Source organism: Taurulus bubalis (assembly GCF_910589615.1).
Source record: "Taurulus bubalis genome assembly, chromosome: 10".
Classification (NCBI taxonomy): domain Eukaryota; kingdom Metazoa; phylum Chordata; class Actinopteri; order Perciformes; family Cottidae; genus Taurulus; species Taurulus bubalis.
In genome coordinates this window covers 12,244,187-12,265,423 of record NC_136598.1, presented here as the reverse complement: position 1 = coordinate 12,265,423, position 21,237 = coordinate 12,244,187, and the positions used below count along the sequence as shown (strand labels likewise).

At 42.3% G+C, this 21,237-nt stretch overlaps 1 protein-coding gene across 1 annotated transcript in view; it reads right to left on the bottom strand.

The window, feature by feature from the left end:
• prx (periaxin) overlaps positions 1–21,237 on the bottom strand; it is a gene marked incomplete at its 5' end in the record, with an annotated part of 40,543 nt that extends 19,306 nt beyond the window's left edge. The window contains 5 exons of the mRNA XM_079224847.1: positions 317–476; positions 1,352–1,477; positions 4,289–4,396; positions 5,869–5,924; positions 21,180–21,237. Of these exons, the coding sequence (XP_079080973.1) occupies positions 317–476; positions 1,352–1,477; positions 4,289–4,396; positions 5,869–5,924; positions 21,180–21,237 (508 nt within the window). The remainder of the gene's footprint in view (positions 1–316; positions 477–1,351; positions 1,478–4,288; positions 4,397–5,868; positions 5,925–21,179) is intronic.

The window sequence follows — 21,237 nt, the reverse complement described above, 5'->3', positions numbered from 1 at the left end:
CAAGAATATGAGGAAACATGAGGAAAAGCTGACATTATTAAATTAAAGCCCAATATTAAATATCTTATTCAGGCAAATTATGAGACATTTAATCATATTTAAAAATTGTCAATTAAATACAGGCGTGTTCACTTGTACCCGAGGAGGACCATCTGTGGTTGAAATGTTGTCCACACAATGGAAGTAGTATATGTTCCCCCCCCAAACAGATTCCTTTTTCTATTTCATCCCGTTCGCCATCTTTATTATAGTCTACAAAAAAGTATGTTTCCTACAAGTAACGGTGCCTAAATGAGTACGCTGTGACCGTAGGTACCTTCCTGTAGACTGAGATGCTTGGCGGCAGGCGAGTCTCTGAGGACGTCTTTCACAAAGATCCCTCGCTGTCCTCCACCAGTCACACTGTAGCCGCTGGCTCCGGCCTCCGCCTCCGTCTCCACCACGATTTCCACGGATTGAGAGGCTTCCTCCCCACACTGACAGACACACATACAACTTTTAATAGCTTTACTTTTAACAAAATGCGGCCCAAGATAAGCATTTTATTTCCATTTTGTTTTCTGATATTAATCTCTGGGGAGACTGATCTCAGACTGCCGTAGTAGTTTCAGTAAAACTTTAGATTCATACTTGAAGATGAAGCCCTGATTTTCCACATTTTGTGTGAGTGATAAAATGTATTATGCATTTCATTTAAGGGTTGTATCAACTAAGGACTAGAGTGACTAGACAACTCGATCAGCACATGTCAGCAGCGGTACATATTTTAAGTAATTTTAAGACTTTTAAGTTTAAAGTCACTGTTTTTTTTTGTTGCATCACAAAATGAGAGTGCCTGATCCAAATCACCAGGGACACTGAATATTTACACTAGTCTGAATTATAAGGGAAGAATTTAAAACAGTCAAAAAAAAAACATCAACCTATCAAAACAAACTGAATGTTCTTCTGTCTTGCGTTTCACTTTTTTTATTTTCTGGGTAAATAGATTAGATGCACGAGGGCTTTGGATGTGTCTTATATCTTGCTTCGCTTGCTTGAGTGAGTGCAGAATTTACTGTGAAGTTATTTGTCACTTTACTTCTGAATCCATTTGCTCCATTAAGCTGTCACGGAGAAAAGGTCACTCTATTCTTGGAGTACATCCAGTTTTCCAGTGACTGAGCCGAGCAAACAACTCGAGCCATAGAAGGAAACTTTGAACTATATCAACCAGTGGAGTGACATCAACTTCAACATTAGTGATGGCGGTTAAAACTATAATCTCCGGTCGCTGATCAACCACCGATACAAACTAGAGTAATCAATACTTCATCGTTATATATATAGTGTTCATCAGACTGCTGCTTACTGTCTGTTCGTCTGTGGGCTTGGAGTCCATCTCTGATTGGGCCAGCTGGCAGGTGGACTCTCTCAGATGACTTCTCTTCTGACTCAACACCTGCTTCAGCTCTGCATGGAGCTTCTCCTTCTGCACCTGCAGACAACACAGACACCGCGGACATGGGTGAGAGGATGAGCAGTGTGAGTGAACGTCATAAAGCCAAAAGAACAACACAGAAACAACCAAACTAGGGTTAAAAAAGCGTCGTTTAAATGTCATCGCCAATTGTATTTGGGGTTCATTGCTTTTATCTCGACTCTCTTATTAGAACTCCACCTGCATTTCTTTAATATATACATTAGCGGGCAATCTTAGAGGATTACAATTATTAAAATGATGATGGTAAAAGTGGTTCTGAAAATTATCTTTATTTTATTTTTAAAATGAAAAGTTTAAGAGTTTATTATTTTAGTTTGGTGATATTAAAATGTATTTTAATATTTGAACTGTTGTTTCTATTTTGTAATGCACTTTGAGCTACAATTTGCAAGTTTCTTAGCATCCTTTATTTAATTAAAAAGTCCATATACAGCAAGGTGTTGCATTTGAAACCACAGTGAAGCAAATATTCATAGATCTTTGTAACATCTTTAAATTAAACATATTTATGTAATAACATTTCCACAATATTCAACTAACACAAAAAGTTCAGGCATTCATATATTCATGCAACCCCATAATGAATATTGTCACAAAATAAGGGTGATGTATTATGTCAACAGGAATTATAATAATGTTAGATGTTCTCTAATGTTCTACATCTCCCTTTAACCCTCAGCGTCTGTTGTTTTTTCTGAGCGCACATTTCAGCACTGTGAGCAATTCACAACCACGCGACCTGCCGAAAATGACCACAAGCCATAGGGGATTCAAAGAGATGACAGCAAATGCATCAATATGTATACAAGGTTGATATTTATTCAATATCCTTTATAATGTCTGGACTTTGGAAACATTTTAATGATGGTGTTTTACCAGTCAGTTTAGTTGAACTTAAAGGATCGTTGTTGAACTTCAATAAGGGGAGGTTATGACTGGTTCACTGGTTATGACTGATAATGATATATATATAAAGAAATAAAAGTATCAAAGGTGTTTAGTCATTTCTCAGGTACAACATTTAAGTTGAACTTCATTGAAAGAAAAATGCTAATGCAGTGCTTAACAATAATTATAGGCCTATAAAATTGACATGGTGTAATTTTTCCTAAAGGTAGCCTATATAAACAATTTAATAACTTCATATTCTTCATATTTAAATATGTCTGAAAGTTTCATCCTACCTGTGTCAGTTTGGACTATTTCATCTAGCCACTCATGTTTGAACGTTAGGCAGAGCTTTTTCTGGGGCACCTACCCGTCTTTCTTTTTGCCATGGTAGCCTATAACTGCTGGAGCAGGGCCCGCCAAGAGTAGCCTAAACAGCGCCGGCCCTAGCTCATGTGGCGCTCTGGGCGAGCTTCACTCGTGGCGCCCGGAGGAGGACAGCGGGGGTGGGGGGTGCCAACGGAGGCAGAGCGGTAGCAGAGGTACAGAGAGCGCATGTCGAGAAACGGGACGCTGATTGGCCAAGAAGACTCGCCACGTCACATCAAAGATCTTATTATTGTGAAGATGGCTCACTCCTATCTCAGAAACACTGGTGCAAAAAAGATTTTTAACCCCTGAAAAAAAATCTTTTGTGCGGTCTGAAAAATCTATTGCGCGGCCACTTCGACTGGCCTGCGCGTCCGCGCACGCACACAGCTTAGAGGGAACACTGGTCTGTACACTGGCGTTTCTGTTGGACACCGACTTTGCTTCACAAGCGCTAACATGCTACTTTTTAGTCCGTGAATGTGGGTTACAATGACACCTGCAGCTGGTTTCAGACTTGCCACATTCAAATGCTTTTTGTTGTTAACTTTGTGTCCAGCAGCTGGCGGTCGCTGCTGCACCATGAAAGGGCCGCGACTGGCATCTGTGCTGAGCTCGGAGAAATGCGAGGTTGTTTATGTGCTGGGTAATGACCTCAGCAGATCCGACGGGGACTATTGTGATCCGGATTCCGGATTGTATGGGCCCGACTTGTGGCTGCTGATGTCACAATGTCAGTCCCAATGCAGGTTAATGCAGAAACTCCTTCAGTTCAGGCTCATAGCGTGGCCTCCGGCAGAGACCAGACCGCCGCGCCTCTCTGGTGGGGAGATGGAGCTCTTCCTCCGCTGGGAGCCAGCACCAAAACCACGCCGCTGGAGACCCAGGCCGTGTTGCTAGGCTCACTGGTGTGAAGGAAGGCGGAACCAGGGCTGCGCTGGGCAGACTGTCAGACCCTTGCTGCAGTAAGAGGTTTTCTAAAGGGTCCCTGGTGCTTGGAAAAACTATTTCTTGGTTGGGAGCGGTGACTTCCTGGAATCTTGTCATCACTGTGAGGTTGTCAAGCTCGGTCTTTTGACCTCTCAAGAGCCGCCATTTGCAAACATCATCATCCAAAATGGCGTCAGACAGACTGATTCACTTCGTCTCTCAGCCAGCACAAAGCACTTTCTCGATAAATAAATAAAAGAAAACAGAAATGGGGAATTGAAAGATTGTGGCAATTACTTGGTTGCACACACAACCAAGTAATTATTCCAGTTAACTACAATACTTGAGCAGACCTTCAGCACCACGTGACCTGGAATTTCATTTTATTGCTTTTTCTTCGTGAGACGTATTTCTTCACACCTTTATGGGCACACTAACAACCCTGCAGATGCATGTATGTGTGAATGGGTTCCCTTGTGTGTGTGTGTGTGTGTGTGTGTGTGTGTGTGTTTGTGTGTGTATGTGTGTGTGTGTAGGTATGTAGGTGTGTGTGTATGTGTGTGTTTGTAGTAGTGTTTTAAATCATGCAGAGTGTGTGTTTGTGTGTGTGTGTCTCACCACTCTCTCAGGGCTCTCCTGTTCGTCTGCAGAGCCGCTGTGGTGAGGGTTGCGTTGTTGGGCGGAGGGGGATCTGTTAGAGGGGGGCGACCGCCTCTTGTCTTTCACCTGCCCCACACAGCAGAAGATGGCATTAGGTCACTTTGAAACATTCACGCAGCAGCTTTTTTTTTTCTCGGTGGGGTTTTATTTACCCTTGAACTTTAACGAACAAGATCAACTGTGCCTCCATTGCGACTTCTGGGGGAATCTAAAGCACACGGGGACCCAGGGGCGTGAATTTATTTCACAGCAACTGCTGACATTCACGACTCCGGTGAAGCAACCGGAGTGCCAGGCTCCCCAGGTTTGAATGTAAGTCACGGTGTGCACGTGAGGCTCATGCCGCTTGAAAAAAGGAAATACAAGCTGTTGTTCTCTGAGATACTCAGTATGCTGAACATGCGTTGCTACCAACCTACTAAAACCTGAGGATGTAGTGAGGAAACTTCAGTCAGAGCACAGAGGCAGCAACAACATGTCTTTTTTTTAAAGTCTTCTCTCCTTTTGGGTTACTTCATGATTTGGGACACAGTTCTCTCACTGGGAGACTAGGGGTGGAAGGATAGTTATTTATCTCCTATATCTTATTTAATCGATATAATACAATAGATCCTCCAGAAACTTTACTATCATTATTATCGTGTGTTTTTATTTGTAACGTGTGTTTTCCACAGTTTCTCCGCTGGTTTCCCCCCCTTTCTTTTACCTCTTGCCTCCTCTCTGGAGGAAACACGCCATGTCCCAGCTTCCCACATCTCCTTCCTCCAATGCTTCTTAAACCCTCGCATCGTTAATATTGTAAAAACATCCTGTGTTAGCACTTCACCTGTTGTCAGGCCGCCGTGACCTCCGACTTAACCAACCACATGTTCTCTGGAGCAGATTGTGAGCTAAACTCCTCAAAAGAACAACTGCCATAATTATTCCATGTAATGCTTTTTTTTTTAAAGAGACTCATTGGGATTCAATATCAACAACCAAATAACCCATTTTTTAACCTTTTGACAAACAGCATCAGTTACACATTCTCTGTGAAAATCTACCAACACACACACACACGCACACGCACACACACACACACACACACACACACACACACACACACACACACACACACACAGCTCTGAAGATAGAAAGATTTAGCACCCTGTATATGGAGTTACGCTTACATTAAAACAATAATGCACAACTCTTTTCATTAAGTATAATAAGTGTAATAACACGGTAAAGTCAATTATTCTGCAGAAAACTAAACGGCAACATCTGTCGACCCTCATTTCAGTCTTCAAACCACATTCCCATAAAAGAATCGCTCCACTGAGTTAAAAGTGTTGTCTCCACATTCAGAGCTGAAGTGCAGCGTGTTACTATTGGGTGACAGATGGCACTTTTAAAAAGGGATTGAGAACACAGACATAAAACATTTAGCATCTCCTTCTCTTTGAATACTGATGGAGACTTTATTGTTGTGGCAGAAGAACGACATGTAGCGTGGTTGGGTTGTGCGTTTGCATGAGCAGAGGGTCATGTGTGCTTACGGCTTGGTCTCTGGTCTGGCTGAAAACATGGCTGTCCTCTTGGTCTCTGTCAGAGTCTGAAACAGAAAAGAAACAAAAAACAATTTAGGTTATTCTGTTGATTTTGTAATAGCTTACTGATTAGATCTCTCATCATATTGCATACGAGAGTCAGACAAGAAAATAAGGGTGGAAAGCCATTTCCTGAACTGGCTGAATTAATTTAACTGACTCAATTAAATTCATTCATTAAATTCGATTACACTAACACCTCAAACTGCTTGAAAGAAGAAAAGAAGACAGAAAAGAGACACAGAAAAAGCAATATTTGAACATGCTACTGCAACTTTATACTGTGATGGTTGTTTTTTTTTCTTTCAGAAAGTATGCTGATTTGTTTCTTTAGTCTGACCTTGTGTTGCCTATGATTCTACATCTCATTTCTGAAACTATGACGATCTCAGTATTTGTTATATAGAGCGAGCGGTATAAACAAATTCAATACAATACAAAAAATTAAATAAATATAACATTCAACACTTTCAATACGTTTTGTTTCGTCGGACATTCGACACATAAGGTAAACGCAGGGTAAAGACACTGGGCTCCTAAAGAGGGCTGTATCATCTGACAGTAAATAAGCTCCAGTAGCATTCCTAAGGAGGTGTGTTCATGACGAGCATGTGCACTTGAAGCGTCTGCTGTCGTGACATGGGTCGTCAGTCTGAAGCTTCTGGGACGGCGGTCTTTAGATTCTTTCCACCGTCTTGGTCATGTCTCTGCATCGGCTGCCTGAAACCCACCTGAGCCCAAACCATCCAAAGTGTCCAAAGACTCCATTCCGACAATTTTAGGAAACCAGTGGTACTTTTGGTCCACACGACATCTACCGGACGTCTGTCCGTCCTGGGAGAGGAAGCCCCCACCAGTTACTCTCCGTGAGGTTTCTTCCATTTGTTTTCCCCTGTTAAAGTTTTTTGTTTGGGTATGTTCTTCCTAATCGAAGAGTCTAAAAGGACAGAGTGTTGTATGTGTACAGATTACATGACTACTCAAAACTGCCCCAAAACATCCATGAACGTAGTGACATTGTCCAAACAACCAAAAATGTAACTATGCAGTTCACTGCAAAAATAAGACATTTGGAAGCCTATCAATTTTAGTTGACAAGTATGTTGCATTTTAAAGTCCAGTTGGCTGTCTCTCCCACGAAACAGGATGTTTTATAAAATAGTGAAGATAAAAGAAGCAGAAAGAGTAGAATTGTTTTTTATGCGGTTCTATTTGGGTCTTGAGAGAAGAAACCAGAAGAGAATTCCAGTGAAACCGCTGAAAACAGACAGCAGCAGCAGCCAGTTGACCATGACTTAAAATACATATGTTGAATAAAGTGATGCCAGGAGACAAATAGTAAACATTCTCACTAAAAGAGAGCCACCAAAGACAGATACCCAGATAGCTGCTGCAAATATGTGCAAGTTTCCTACGGTCTTAAAACAAAGTGTAGCTGACGGCAGTCACAATCACAAGATATACAGTGCGTCACTGTGTAAAAGCCATGCCGCCACACTGATTTAGGGCTCGCTAATTGGTGCAGCCAAATACAGTAACGCGGTCCAGACTGGGACAAGATTAATGACCAGATTCCATGGCTGGCTTCCTAATGCTTTGATGTCCACTCAGACATTCAAGGTTGCCAAGCTTGATATCCATCCACCAATCACCACAGAGAGCTATAAAAGCAGCCAAGGTGCCGGAACCGATGAAGCAGAGTTCGCAGCATCAATGACAAAAATAACCTCTTTAATTCAGATTAGCTGGAAGAGAGCTTGAATATATCTCTTGTAGTAAATCACTTGGCTTTCTGTCACTGTGTTCCCCAGTAATCCCATTCCTCACAGTCCTGCCTTCATGTGATCCCTTTTTTTTTTTTTTAACTGCCTCAGCTCAGCTGTGTGTGTATTGGAGAGAAAGCCCATCCGTGTGTTTGGACATGTGAATTGTCAGCATGGATGTCATGCCTTTGAGGGTGGGTCAGAGCTATCTGGTGTCCAGCAGGTCACAAGAACACATAACACACATTACTTCTGCACGGCCATCAATGTATCAGTCACAGGAGCGGAGACGGGCGTTCATGGAATAGAAAATGTTTCAAAGAGATGAACCCCTTGTGCATGAAGTGATACACTCTTAAGTGATGAGAACGGAGATGTCAAAACCCTCCCTGATCTCCTGGTAGATCACCAACTCTGAGTAATTGCGATCTGTAAACCCAACATTCAAAGTAGGCCCCTCCTCGCCAATACTCCAGGTTCCCTCGGGTTTTGGAAAGGGCTTAGTTTTGCTTCGCTTTGATTCCCTATTTATCAGTGCCATGTCCGCCATTTTTGTAGCTTCCTCTAGATGCATGCTAACAATATGGCACCTGGTTGCTACATTTAAAAAAAGGTTGATGCCCAGAAACACCCCGAACACACAATATAAGTAAATTCAGGTGTCTGTACGACACGTGCTGAGCTTGCAACTAACTCCAATGTAAACAAATCTGTGTAATTATAATATTTTCAGAGGAATGGCGCTCTGAAACCAAGCGGTTTGGTTGCCTGGACCTAACGGCCACCGTTTCACAACGTTAACCACACATTACGCCAACTATGCACATTTCACGTAAACTACGTGTTTCAATGTTCAGACCGTTTTACAACTTTAACCACATCTGTTTCGTTATTTACACACTTCAATGTTAACCATTGTGTGTGAAGCATGTGTAACAACCTTAACCACAACCGTTTCATAACATTGTCGGAGGCTTCTGCCCAAGCTGCAAAATGATAAATATCTACTTCTGGACACTGAGCACTGAGATTTTACCCATCCGACATTACATTACTCATTTAAAGTTCAGATATTCGGTCACATTGTTTCACTAGCAAATTGAGTTTAGGTCACATACTCGCCAAACATAGATGTTCAGCCAGCCGTGTTGAGATCCAGGCGTTCCAACTATTATTTTGGTGCTGAGTGACAAGCTTGGAATCAGTGCAGCAACAACAGGTGCAAATAAGTAAACTCAACAGTTATGGTTATGAATGACAATGTGTCTGTACATTTTTCATCCACAAAAAAGCAATATCTTTCGTCATCAGTAGTAGTAGTTTTCAGTTAACAAACATGTTTTTTCAAATAAAAATGAAAAGTTTCTCGAGTTAAAGGTCCTTTAGAGAAAAACTGAATATTTCAGTTCAAGTAAAAATAGGATTATCAGCTAGAGTTAGGCTTGAGCACCTGACAGCAGCTTTAAACTGCAGCTCTGTGGGACGGACGGACGGCAGCAGGTGGTTGAGGTGGCACTCCCTGAACGGAGAGGAGGAATGGAGGAATGGTAGGGGAGGAGGAGTTGAAGATTTGAAATGCCTCACAGCCCAGTCTTATTATAGATCAGACCCGCACACCTGCAGACCTCCACACGCCGGATGACTGTCCCGATCCACATGTCGTAGAATATGTAATAGTGGGATTCTGTATCACTCTCCATCTCAGCGGTAAGCGTGTTCTGTATTGTCTTAATGTGATACAGAGTAGGAAATACGGAGGGGGAAAGAAACTGCAGGTTTTATCAAACATTAAGGGTGTGGTACACTGAAAAGTCTTTGAAGGCGAGTTGATTTAATACACTTTTTTTTGACAAATGGTCCTTTGACTGTATTTGATAGAGCAGAAACATTTATATCCCACTCCCCTGTTGACCCTTTTGGCTAAACCAAAAAGAGGGCCCATCAAAAAAAGGCTTGTGAAGAGCAAATTTAAACTCATAGGAAAATAAATAAAAGACTAACAAGGATTCAAGTGACAAAAGTCACAAAACATCTCCAGGAGGCTAAATAAAAAATAAAAATCAAGTAAAAGCTTGGTTTTCTTCCTGCTTGGGAGGCTCCACGCTTAATTATATGTCAATAATCATCTATCCCATTGGTACAAGTTTGAATTCCTAATACTGTCATGGGTGAGATGCAGAACGCCATTCAGCTATAGAGTCTCCGTTTTTGCTGCCTAACTGCTCTCACAATAGACTCTGAGTTAGAAAATATCTGAGAAGAAACCAGAAAGCAGCGCTCGCTGGTGCTGTCAGGCACTCTGCAGTCTGTCTAACAGGAGCCGGATTAAGTTGTTGTGAGTAGATTTGATATGCTTGTTACTAAAGTCATCGAGCGAAAAATAGACAGCTTAAAATTGTAACACCCCGTTTTAATGAATGAAGAAGTTTTCTCCAAGAATTGAAAGTAACACAAGGTGATAATTCTCTCTTAGTGAGAAGGACCGGTCCAGCCATCTGGAGATAGATGCCTTGCTAGGTATGTGCTCCAACATCATGGTCCCCACCACCCACCATGTTCATCCACATGGACATTCAGTGGTCAAATAGTCCTTAATCCTGTTTTTACAATCTTCCAGCCTCTAGTTTCAATGATGACCAAGATGTGCAAGGTGCAAAAACTCTAAAAACCACATCCACCAAAAAATAGTGCGGGTTTGAAGAATGAAGGTTGCAGCTACGGATAGTTTTAGGAGTCAGTAGAGAACAGAGAGAAAGAGGCAGATCGTGTAATGCTGCCATATAAATAAAAATGGTTCCACGGTTGTGTAAGGAAGACCAGCAGACTTTCTTACACAAACTGCAATGTTTTTTATTCCTTGGACAACCGGGGTTTAGGAAGGGTCAACTTCTGAAATGTTGCTGGTAAGAAACAGGAACTGGAACGAGAGACCCGGATTAGAGGGTCCATCCCTCCCTATCAGACGAGGGCGTCAATACTGAATGATTCTCCAAAGTCACACACACACACACACACACACACACACACACACACACACACACACACACACACACACACACACACACACACACACACACACACACACAAATAGGAAATACCACAACACTTTTTCACAATTGGTGGCAGCCCGAGTACATAACACAAACCGTATTGGATCTAATTTTAGGGCAGTCACAAGACCGGAGGAGGAAAACTGCTTCTATTCCAGAGACCAGACGGGCTGAAAACACATCAACAAAATACACCAGTCCTTAAACAACACTCTGCCATTTAAAGATCAGTATCACTAGTTTATTCTGAGAGTGGTGGCAAAAAAAAAGATTTTTCACTTAAAATGCATTAATTGAAAATCTTTTGCTCAGAACTGTATACAAGTTCAGTGTGAAGTATGTACATTCAGTCACATGGTAAGATCAATTGGATATGTATGACAATATGTATTGTCCATAATAAAGCAGAATGACTGCATCTCAATGAGCAGCATCCAACAATTGGCTTTAAGAACATGGGCACAAAGAAGATTGGACAGATGTGATGAGGTAAAAAAATGAGTGGGAGTCATGGGTAATTGTGGGGACAGCAGAGGTGACGGGGACATACAATTCCCAATAAAGGCAAAATGTGACAAAAACAAAACAAAAAAGAGCAGGAAAAGTGAAAGGACATGTTTATACCATGTGCTGTTATTTTTAGTTATGAATACATTACAGTCAAGCTAGAAATGAATGTGTATAAGCGGGATAACGTTGTCTCTTTGATAGATTTTCTGAAATTTTTTCACCCCCAAAAAATTAACCGTCCAATCGTCACCACGTCGTCAACACCTCTCCAACATGAATGAATCCCAAGCACATGTTGGCAGTGTAAGGAAAGATTACAGTTAAAGGGTCAGGTCAAATTACAAAAGAAAAAACATATAACCAATTAATTAATCAATCGATTAGCCATTCGGATAGCTGTGGTGTTATTTGTGGAGGTTCTGAAGTTTCTGCCTCCACAATGAAAGTGAAAAGAATCTCACCTCCGTCAACAGTTTTTATGAGGGACTTTTTATTAGTAACTGCAGTATTGGATTGTTTACAATGAGGTCTGTGAATAATAACTAACAAGGTCATGTTTCTGGAGAGACACTCCACTGGCTTAACTTTACACAGATACAGTGAAGGTCAGTTGATATGCCATGAGGAGTACAACAGCCTGGGAAAACGGTTACATAATGTCTTGGAATTTTAAATGGACAGGTTTACATGATGGACCGAATGGCTGCAAGTCAGCAACTGAAAATGGACCCTTTTATACAAAGGGGGACTTGTGTTACACTGTATTTAACCAAGTGAGATGGTTTGTGGTAATACAACTGTGGTATCATAATGGAGTACCACTGAAAATGCAATTTTTATGTTCATCTGTAACGAGGGCCGGTTCTAGACCGCCAACCAATCAGATATTAGTGAAACATATATACACATATATCATTCACAAGCTCAAACTCATTTTCTAGCTGCTGCCGAGAATCAGTGATCAAGAGAAGAGGATGAAATAAAGTATGATCATGACTTCTGGTCAGTGCGATATTGTATTTGAATTCAAAGAAACTAATTTTAAAGGTTCTCTATATGACATTCACAGCTTGATGTCCTGACCCCACAGGGCCATTGCAAAAGCGTAGATCTCCCCCTCCGGTTCCCCCTTCAGGTTAACACTGTTAGCTCTGTCTGCACTGTTGTGGTTGTTTGCACTGTTAGTACAATCATCTGTGAGTCACCGGCTCAGCTGTTGCATATTTTCAACCCCGAAGTGTACGTTTATGCACATGTATGCACTTATGCACGAACCATGGCCGTGCTATTGTAGATTGCTATCTGACCGTCTTAATAGGACAGAAGGATAGTGTTTGAAAGATATTTGTCGGGAAGTGGGACAGTCCCAGCATACGCTCCTCTTATACAGGCATACAAGCAAAATGGCATTCAGGAGGTGAATGAAAGCATAATATTCAATCAAATTGTGCTGCTCCACTGCAGCAAGAGAGGGGGGGAAAAGCCTGCGGAGTTCAGAGGCTACAACAGGACAATGACACACCAACATTTAGGAGGCGCTTGCTGCTGTGAGCCACTTTTGATAAACAGCATAATGGTCAAGATTTGTGTGATAAATCGCTCCATGTCTCCAGGTCATTAGAGACATCAGACAAAACCAGACACACCCGCTTTGGACAGGAAATGCCTCCACGCAAACAGGAAACAGAGATTTTCTTGACAGATACACTCGGCACATGGTGAGAGACATCACAAGGTCACTTGAGGATAAACAAAAATAGCCACAGCTAAGAACTGTATTTTTCAGTTTGGGAATCAATGAAATTAATTTAAATCTCAGATATGAACTGTTTCTGTGCATTAGCGACTTGTTTACATGAGTCTTCCTTCCTGCAAAGTCCTCCCGTCTACGCTCTGTGTACTCTGTGGGAAGTTCACCCTCGTACGTACGTCAAGCGCTGTTTCCTCTCGAGGTCTCCCTCCCGAACTGCCCAATCGACTCTTCACCCTACTTCCCGGTCTAAAATTAGCCACACCCACAACGGCAACCACCACCACCCAAAGTCTGTCGCCAGGAAACTGCTATAATCGTCCATCATTTCACTTTTGACGCCAGCTACTCTCGGCTCATCACACAAATCCTACCTGCTGCTTTTGCGTTTCCGTCACATCTTCCTGCAACACACTACCTCAAAATACTACTTTCTATTAGAGTGTCCACAACAACAAAATGCCACAAGAGTTTGACACCGATGACTTTATTTGCAGCATCAGACCTGTGATCCTTATCACAGTCTGTATGGACAGAATTAGAGGCGAGTTCAGTTACTAGCCTCCATTTAGACCTGCTGGAGTAAAGAGCAGTTTGGCAGCGACCATTACTATGACGGAGAGACATCAACAACGTATTAGAGCATGCTCTAATATGTTGAATAAGTAAATACAAACAACGACTAGATTCTGCAGCCAAGCTTCTGTACATATAATTACGCTGTGTAAAATGTACATTCAGGTAACTGGAATATAATAATAATAATAATATTAAAGCAATCAAGTGTCAAAAGATATTGAGCCAAAATTGCAATACTGTAGGTTGAGAACAAGATGTGGTTAGTTTAGATTAGATTAGAACACACTGTCGGGCATGGACACTTGTTGGACAAATTTTATTGGAATCTGATGGCCTTAGAACCTTATAATAGCTTCACAGTATTTATACCGTTTTGTTACCACGTAAATTGTTTACCACGCAGCTCACTGCTGCCTGTTGCCTGTCTGTGCTGATGCTGGCACGTTTACTGGAATTTCAGTAGCTGACATTGTAAAAGAAGTGTTAGTATTGAGTTTTAAGCTCAGTACTGTCTGATACTGATACAGTAGGACTTAACACTAGGGCAATAAATCATCTTCAGCAAAAAACAGTATCAATTCAAACCTGTTCTCTTGAACTAATGGAGATATCCGTTTTAAAGAGCTAAATGGGGATTTGTTTTGATAAGAAAGGAAAGAAAAACACTTAACCGGAGCAAAAGTTGTAAAAAAAGTCAACAGGTTGTCACTCCCAACTCGTGAAATACCTTTAAGTATAAGTATATTGACACGCTGTCCCAACACGTTGAAAATGAAGGGGTACTAAAGGGGTACCTGGTGCGCCAATCCCTGATGCCGACGGACCAAGCGTCGGTATGTAGCGAGCTGGGAGAGAGAATGTGTTGTAGAAGTAGAATCTGCCTTTGAGATTGGTTTGGTATACATTTGATATATTGAAAGCACCAGTATCGGTGGCCCAAATATGACCCAGCCCGTGCATTATGTAACCCCTTATCCACACATGTGTTGGTGGTTCTCCATCACAGAGTGGGTGTGCTTTGGCTTGAACTTCCTCTGTGCCCACTTTGGGCCAACATACATACCGGGCTGGTGGAGCTGCAGATCCTATGACCATCACAGCGCAGCTGTCGCCGGTGTGTAACATTCAGACAGGGGTTATTTGACATGAGCGCGTACGGCCACCAGCAGCTCTGTCAGCCATGCATGAGGCCAATTCAACTTATTTTTAGACGCTATTATTGTGAGAAATTAGAGTTTAGGTGCTTTTCTCTAAACGTTGTGATACTTGTGTTGTCCAGTGTCGTGAGGGGAGTCACCCACCTGGCATACCAAAAGTTTTAAATAAATGCTACAAATAATTTTCAAGTGTTATTTGACCCGGGTCATGTTACAAAACACTCTTATAAACTTTGAGTCATAGTGGCATGCCACACTGCAAATAGTTCCCATAAGCCCAGTGAATACTCAAGTGTTTGGAACCAGCAACTGGCACGTTGGAATAAACACAAGCGGCAGCTGTCTTACTAAAACTGTCTTTGCGTTTTAAACAGCATGCTTTTGTTTTGCTCTCCCAATGTCAGCAGTGTGGTGTCCGCAGGCTGCTACACAAACCACTCTGCAAAGCTCTCGGCAGCTCAGGGGAGCTGCTGCCCTGAGCTGCCGAACGTGACAGCAAACATTTCAGAAAAAATAAGTAGTTCCTCAGGCTGATTTAAAAGTAAATACACAGGACCCAGAGCAACAAAGGCATGGCCTGCTGAAGATGGATGAACACTGCTGCTACTCCAGAAAGTGAGCGATCAGTCCACTTTTACAACGTGACTTCATTCACCTACTTCCCTCTCTGCACAGAGCAACACTGCAGAGCCCTATGGCGTAAAAGACTTCATGAAACCACATCCAGCCAGCCTACCTTAATTCTCAGCCTTAGCGTGCCTCCTCCAGCAGTTCAAAGGTGACAGACCTCCACCTGCAGAGCTTAAATCTCAGCCTCTCTCTCTCTTTTCTGCTCTTCTCCAAGACTCCCTCTCCCTCACATCTGCTTCCTCAGATAATCTGCTTCACTTGTTCTTCTTGGTATTTAAAAAAAAATCTTTCCCCCCTCTATCTAAAGCCTCTGCCCCTTGTCACCAGCCAGCTTGTTGCTCCCCTCACTGAAGCCTCAGGCCTGGCCCGAGCCCATGGCATCTACAGGAGGGACGCATCCAGCTGCCTGATTGGCCCGAAAGGGAAGAGCGATGCCCCCATATTAGGGCAGTGAGAGGCGGGGCTGCACGCCTCTCAATGTTAAGAGGATAACAAAGTTTGTGACATAGTAGACCCTCTGTCTACTCTGTTTCTCTCTCTGCCTCTCTCGGATGCCTGCAGCATGCCTCAACAACAAACTTTGATGAAATCCATCACTTTCCGTCTCTGACATTTAGGCACAAAAAAACAGAGCTGTGCTTGTAGGTGACTTGATTGATCTCATAGAATATGTTTACAGCTCTAAAAAACAATTGGTACACTGGTTGTAAACGATTTGAGGCAAAGTGTTTTTCTTCTTTTGCAAGAGATCAGCAGAATTATCAGGGATACAGATACAGGGACTCCTCTCCCTGTTCCCAGGAGGAATTTAAGCGATACTGTAGTGGACGTTTTACAAATAGACCTGGCTACAGCAACAACATTTACATAATGATATACATTTTTTTTTCAATGCAGACTACAGGCTATAAAATAAAAAAAGGTAATGCTCCTCCTCATCTACCATCCAACTGCATAATGCTGAGTTTACATGTATGAGTGCCACAGTGACTTATATTAGTCCAATAAGGCAGCTTCCAAAAATGTGCAGTACTCTGTTCAACATCTTTGGATAAAAACACCCTGACATGCTGTGTTACATTAGACACAGGGGCTTTTCTCACCAGAAAGCTTTCTGTTGGTGATTTGGATCTGAACATCCCAGCTGAGCAATTTAACTTAAAAACTGGAAGCCAAAATAAACCAGAAGACAGAAGCTCTAATAAAATCCCAACGGTATTTGGATGCCTGAACGAGCGTTCCAACAAGTGATGTTGTCCCGAAGTTATTTTGATCTCAAATGGCTTTAAATAGGAACAGCAGGCACTTGGATCTCATTTTAGAGAAAAGTGTAACTCTTTCTTCCAGTGGAGCGGCACGCTGTTGTTGTGCGTTTGTGCATGTTTGTCTGCTTGTCTCTGTATGTTCCATGTCTGCATTTCTACATGTCAGTGCATATCAGTCTGTATACGTGTCTATGTCTCGGTCTGCTTCCCCTCCCTGTACTTACAGATGATATGTAGTAAACCAACTGGCTGGCGAGCCAAAGTCCTCCCTGAGCAGAGACATGTAACCCCCCCACCCCCTCACATAGGAGCTATACACCAACGATAGAAGAGACCACATGTAACAATTTTGCGTCTCTTTGTAGATGTTTTGCATCTCTTTGTGGTCATTCTGTGTCTCTTTCAAGGACACTGCAGCAGGACGTATGCTCGTCACACAGTGGACCCACAGGTGTTAGCCTCATATACGTTGTATTTATAGGCTTGTATTCAGCACCTGCCCCCAAGTGGAAAAAAAGGTGGCACTAACGCGCAAAAGGCAAGACACAATTGCACACCCGCTGAGGGGAAATTAAATGGAGAGGCGTTCACTCCAGTGGAAGTAATTCAGCTGGATGAAAAAAGTTGGACGGACACTGTAAAGAAAATCCCAAACACAACTGTATGACGCGTAGATGCCTCCATATTCTATAAGTGGTTGATAACAGCAGGCACAATGTCTTATTACTTATTGATGAAGACTACCAACTGAGATTAATCTATCAAAAGAAGACGTTAGTGGAGCTGGCAGCCAACCCTTGGAAGAAAATGATTAATACACAGCATTAAACAATAAAACATGTTCTGATGTGAAGTCTGAGGAAGTGCGGAAAGGAAGACAAATGATCGCTTAAGTCAGTGGACTAAAAGAAAGGTTAATCAAAAACGTTGAAGGCTCTGCTCTGTAACGCTGGATTTCGTTCCTCATTTTATTTCTATGTGTTGTTCAGACAAAATAAGCAATGAGATGTCAACAATGTGAACCACTAATGTCAGCTTTTCAATCAAGTTCTTGGATTCAAGATGACTGAAGCCCCCCACACACCCATAATTTTACTCACTCTACCCCTGCTCTGGACTCTTGGTTGGTACAAACCCAAACTGCACATGATCAACATCTCAGAGCTGGACAACCTGCAACGTTTTCATTCCTTGGTGGTTCACGAAATCCGGCGTAAACGCCCAATATTCCCATCATCATGGCTCCACCAAACTACACAACTTAGTTGCCAGACTGATTTTGATTCTGATTTTTTTTGCAAACCACAGAATACGTAGCATGTCGTCATTTCATAAATATGTTTCATATCAGCTTTGTGTCACGCTTGCAGAAGCACACAATGCTACGTGGTGAAACGATTATTTAGGTTCAGGCAACAAAACTCATTAAGGTTCAACAAAACATCATGGTCTGTGTCAGAATAACGTGACAACGTAGATGATATTGACCACCCTGAGCAAACATTCTTAGGTGGCATTACGTAACATCTTAACGTACTAAGCCTAAAGTCAATGTTTAGGGTTTCTCACGGGACCCAAACAGCGGCCTCCTGGGTGAAAGTCACGTTATTGTTTGACCCATCCACTGCTCCTCTTTCTCAATTACTGAACTCTTCATTATACTATAACTTTCAATAATGGTTGCTCAACATACTACGTCACGTGCTCTGACAGAATGCAAAAAACATCGACATTAAACATGTTTGCGGGTTTGCTGAAATGTACAACGCCAACATTTCTTCCGGGCGACTGTACCGAACTGCAACCTGAGCAGAGTTCTGATTAGCCAAAATACGGGAAAACACCTGCATTGGTGTGCAGATCCTTTAAGCCTCTACCCAGACCGGGGCTTTAGAAACCACATTCAACTGCAGACCAATGCTCCTCCCCCGATGGACCCAGTACAGCACTATCCAGCCCCGAACCCAGCCCACAGCCCTACTGTAGAGCAATGGACGTGTCTCTTGCCAGAGAGTCGTGCAGAGGCGAGTGGTGGGGGTCGTGTGTGGGGATGCTGTCAGCGCAGATCAGGCAGCCAACACTGTGTCAGCTAACATGGTCATTGTTGCACTCCAGCTCTCACACAAAGCCAGGATTTAGATACGGGGGAGGCCTGGGACCATGAAACAAGGGCTGGGCCGGGCAGGAGAGAGAGAGAGAGAGACAGAGAGAGAGTGAGAGAGAGATAAAGGGAGAGAGAGAGAGATCTGTTTTTCTCTCTCAGTGGTTTCCACGTTTCCTCATTTGAACTGATGGATTACATGCTCTTTTATTAAAACCAAAAGCATCACTATCAAGTTGAAACCGCAGCGACAGTCTCCTATGATATATTATGGCAGCTCGGCAGACGTGCACAGGAGTCTGTGAATGCGCGTTATTGGCGGGAGTGAGGATAGTCACGGAAGAAACAAACTTGGGGAGCTCCAGGAGGACTGAGCAAGAGTGGAGTGGTGAGGATGGGCGGCACGATTGTCATGAGGTCCCACCAATCGGCAGCTATGCCCTCGTCGGCGCTTAAATGGGCCAAGAAACTGGAGCAGGTTGTGCGTTACACTGAAAAACATGCTGTGTCTGAGAGTCTAAACACATTCTGTGTTTTTGCCTTAAAGCAGCCATTGTATCAACATGATAACTATGTTTTCATCTATGAACTAATGCTCGATTTTTTCGATACGTTCTTCTGGAAGACAGACGTAATTTTAAACTAGGTTGTTCACCAAAAGTGCCACAAATGTAGAGAATGATCAGAGAAAGCTTAGAAGAGGTCCAAACCCTGGCTTCTTTTTCACGTCCGCAAAGCCGACCAATCACAGTGTGAAGTGGGTGATCACTCAAAATCATCAGCTCGACGAGATAAACTAAACAGTTTTCAGTGACACAATGCTCACTTCCTCTCTCGGCTTCGCCTTGACCTGCAACTGAGCGGCCTTTCCGGTGCTGACCTGACCTCTGGATATTAATGGAGCTGAACGCGAGGAGGTCCTTTCTCCAGACGCAACAGCATTCGTGGTCTATTGTATGATTTCTACGAAATATAAATGCAGTGGGACAGTTTTATTTGCGCTACTTGAAATCATGTACATCTGTCTTCTCTCAAGCGTCAAGTCTCCAAGCGATGGTTTCTGGAAGCAGAGAAGGCTAATTGAGAAAAAAAGTATGGCCAATACCCATGAAAAAGCAAACAAATGGGATCATCAACTATGATTGAATGTGCTGTGATTGAATGTGCTGTGATTGAATGTGCTGCCAAGAGTCTTCATCCCCTCTTGTCTAATAGTAAAAAAAAAGGGTTGAGGGATAAATAGGAATATTTAAATGTATTAAAATGACTGTGTATAGTGTAAATAGTAGCCTAATAACAACAAGCCGCTGCTTTTAACATCTTTTAGTTGGCAGCACACAACACCATCAACACGTCCATAAAAAAAGAGGGAGCTATTTTCACAAAACAACCTTTGACAAACTGACTGTACCCTCGAGAGGCAGCATACAGAGCAAATGGCTGAACAAAATCCAAAACCTTCTACACCAATATGTCTCCGATTGACACCAAAGTAAAATAATTAAAACACAGAAAAACAAACTGAATGTTAGATTAATATCCATTAAATGAACAGAACCATGACTTTAATGTCAGCTCATCTTGCTGAGCAGTGGACATAGAGCATTATAAGAAAACATCAAACAACTTCCAAATGCAACTGTTATATTATATAAATATATTCTGCGTTGGACTTATGGATCTCTGGGAGATAATCAACATAGAAGCTTGTGCCCCTGTGTTGAATTACCCAAGTTCTAGTGAACCGAATAAGCAAAGCAGAGATGCAGTGCGAGTTGCATTCATGAAACAGAATTAAACACAGAAGGACAGACGTTTGCAAATGACTTTGGCCATCTAGCATAGCTGCTAATAGCAAACAAGACACCGAACCTCTTAGTTAGCTACTAGAAACCTCATCATGTTTAGACCACACATGATGTCATATTATCGAGCATCACGAGGAGTTACAGATGTGACCGAACATCGCCACATTATCATCAAATGCTGAACACCAGGACAGCAACAAGGATCAACTGTCCCTCTGGTCCACTTCCTACCAATCGAAACATTGCATTCAGTGCAGCATGCCAACACATGCACGCAGGATGAGTATATGCAGTGCAGTGAGCATATTCTAAAATGAGTAAAAATAGGAGAACTGCATTTTCCCCCTCACAAACATATTACATGAAAAAAAAGAAGCAATAGTTTAAGGCTAAATTTGTGAAAAGAAAAGGTTCTCTACTCATGTCAGACTTTTGATAGAAAGGGGTACTTATTTAATTCTGAACTAACCCAACAGTTTGAACTCCCGAACCTTAAAAAAAGTAGCTCACTGAGCTCAGCCATCACAGTATGTCAATATGTCTATGTGACAATTAGGAGAAAAATATATATTTTTCTATATAATCCAATTCATTAATTATATGACAATAATGTTCACATTTTTGTGTCCACAGTTATTTATCCTGACCTGCATTGGAGGAAGGCGTCCAGGTGACTCTGAATATTCCACGCAGACACTCACACAT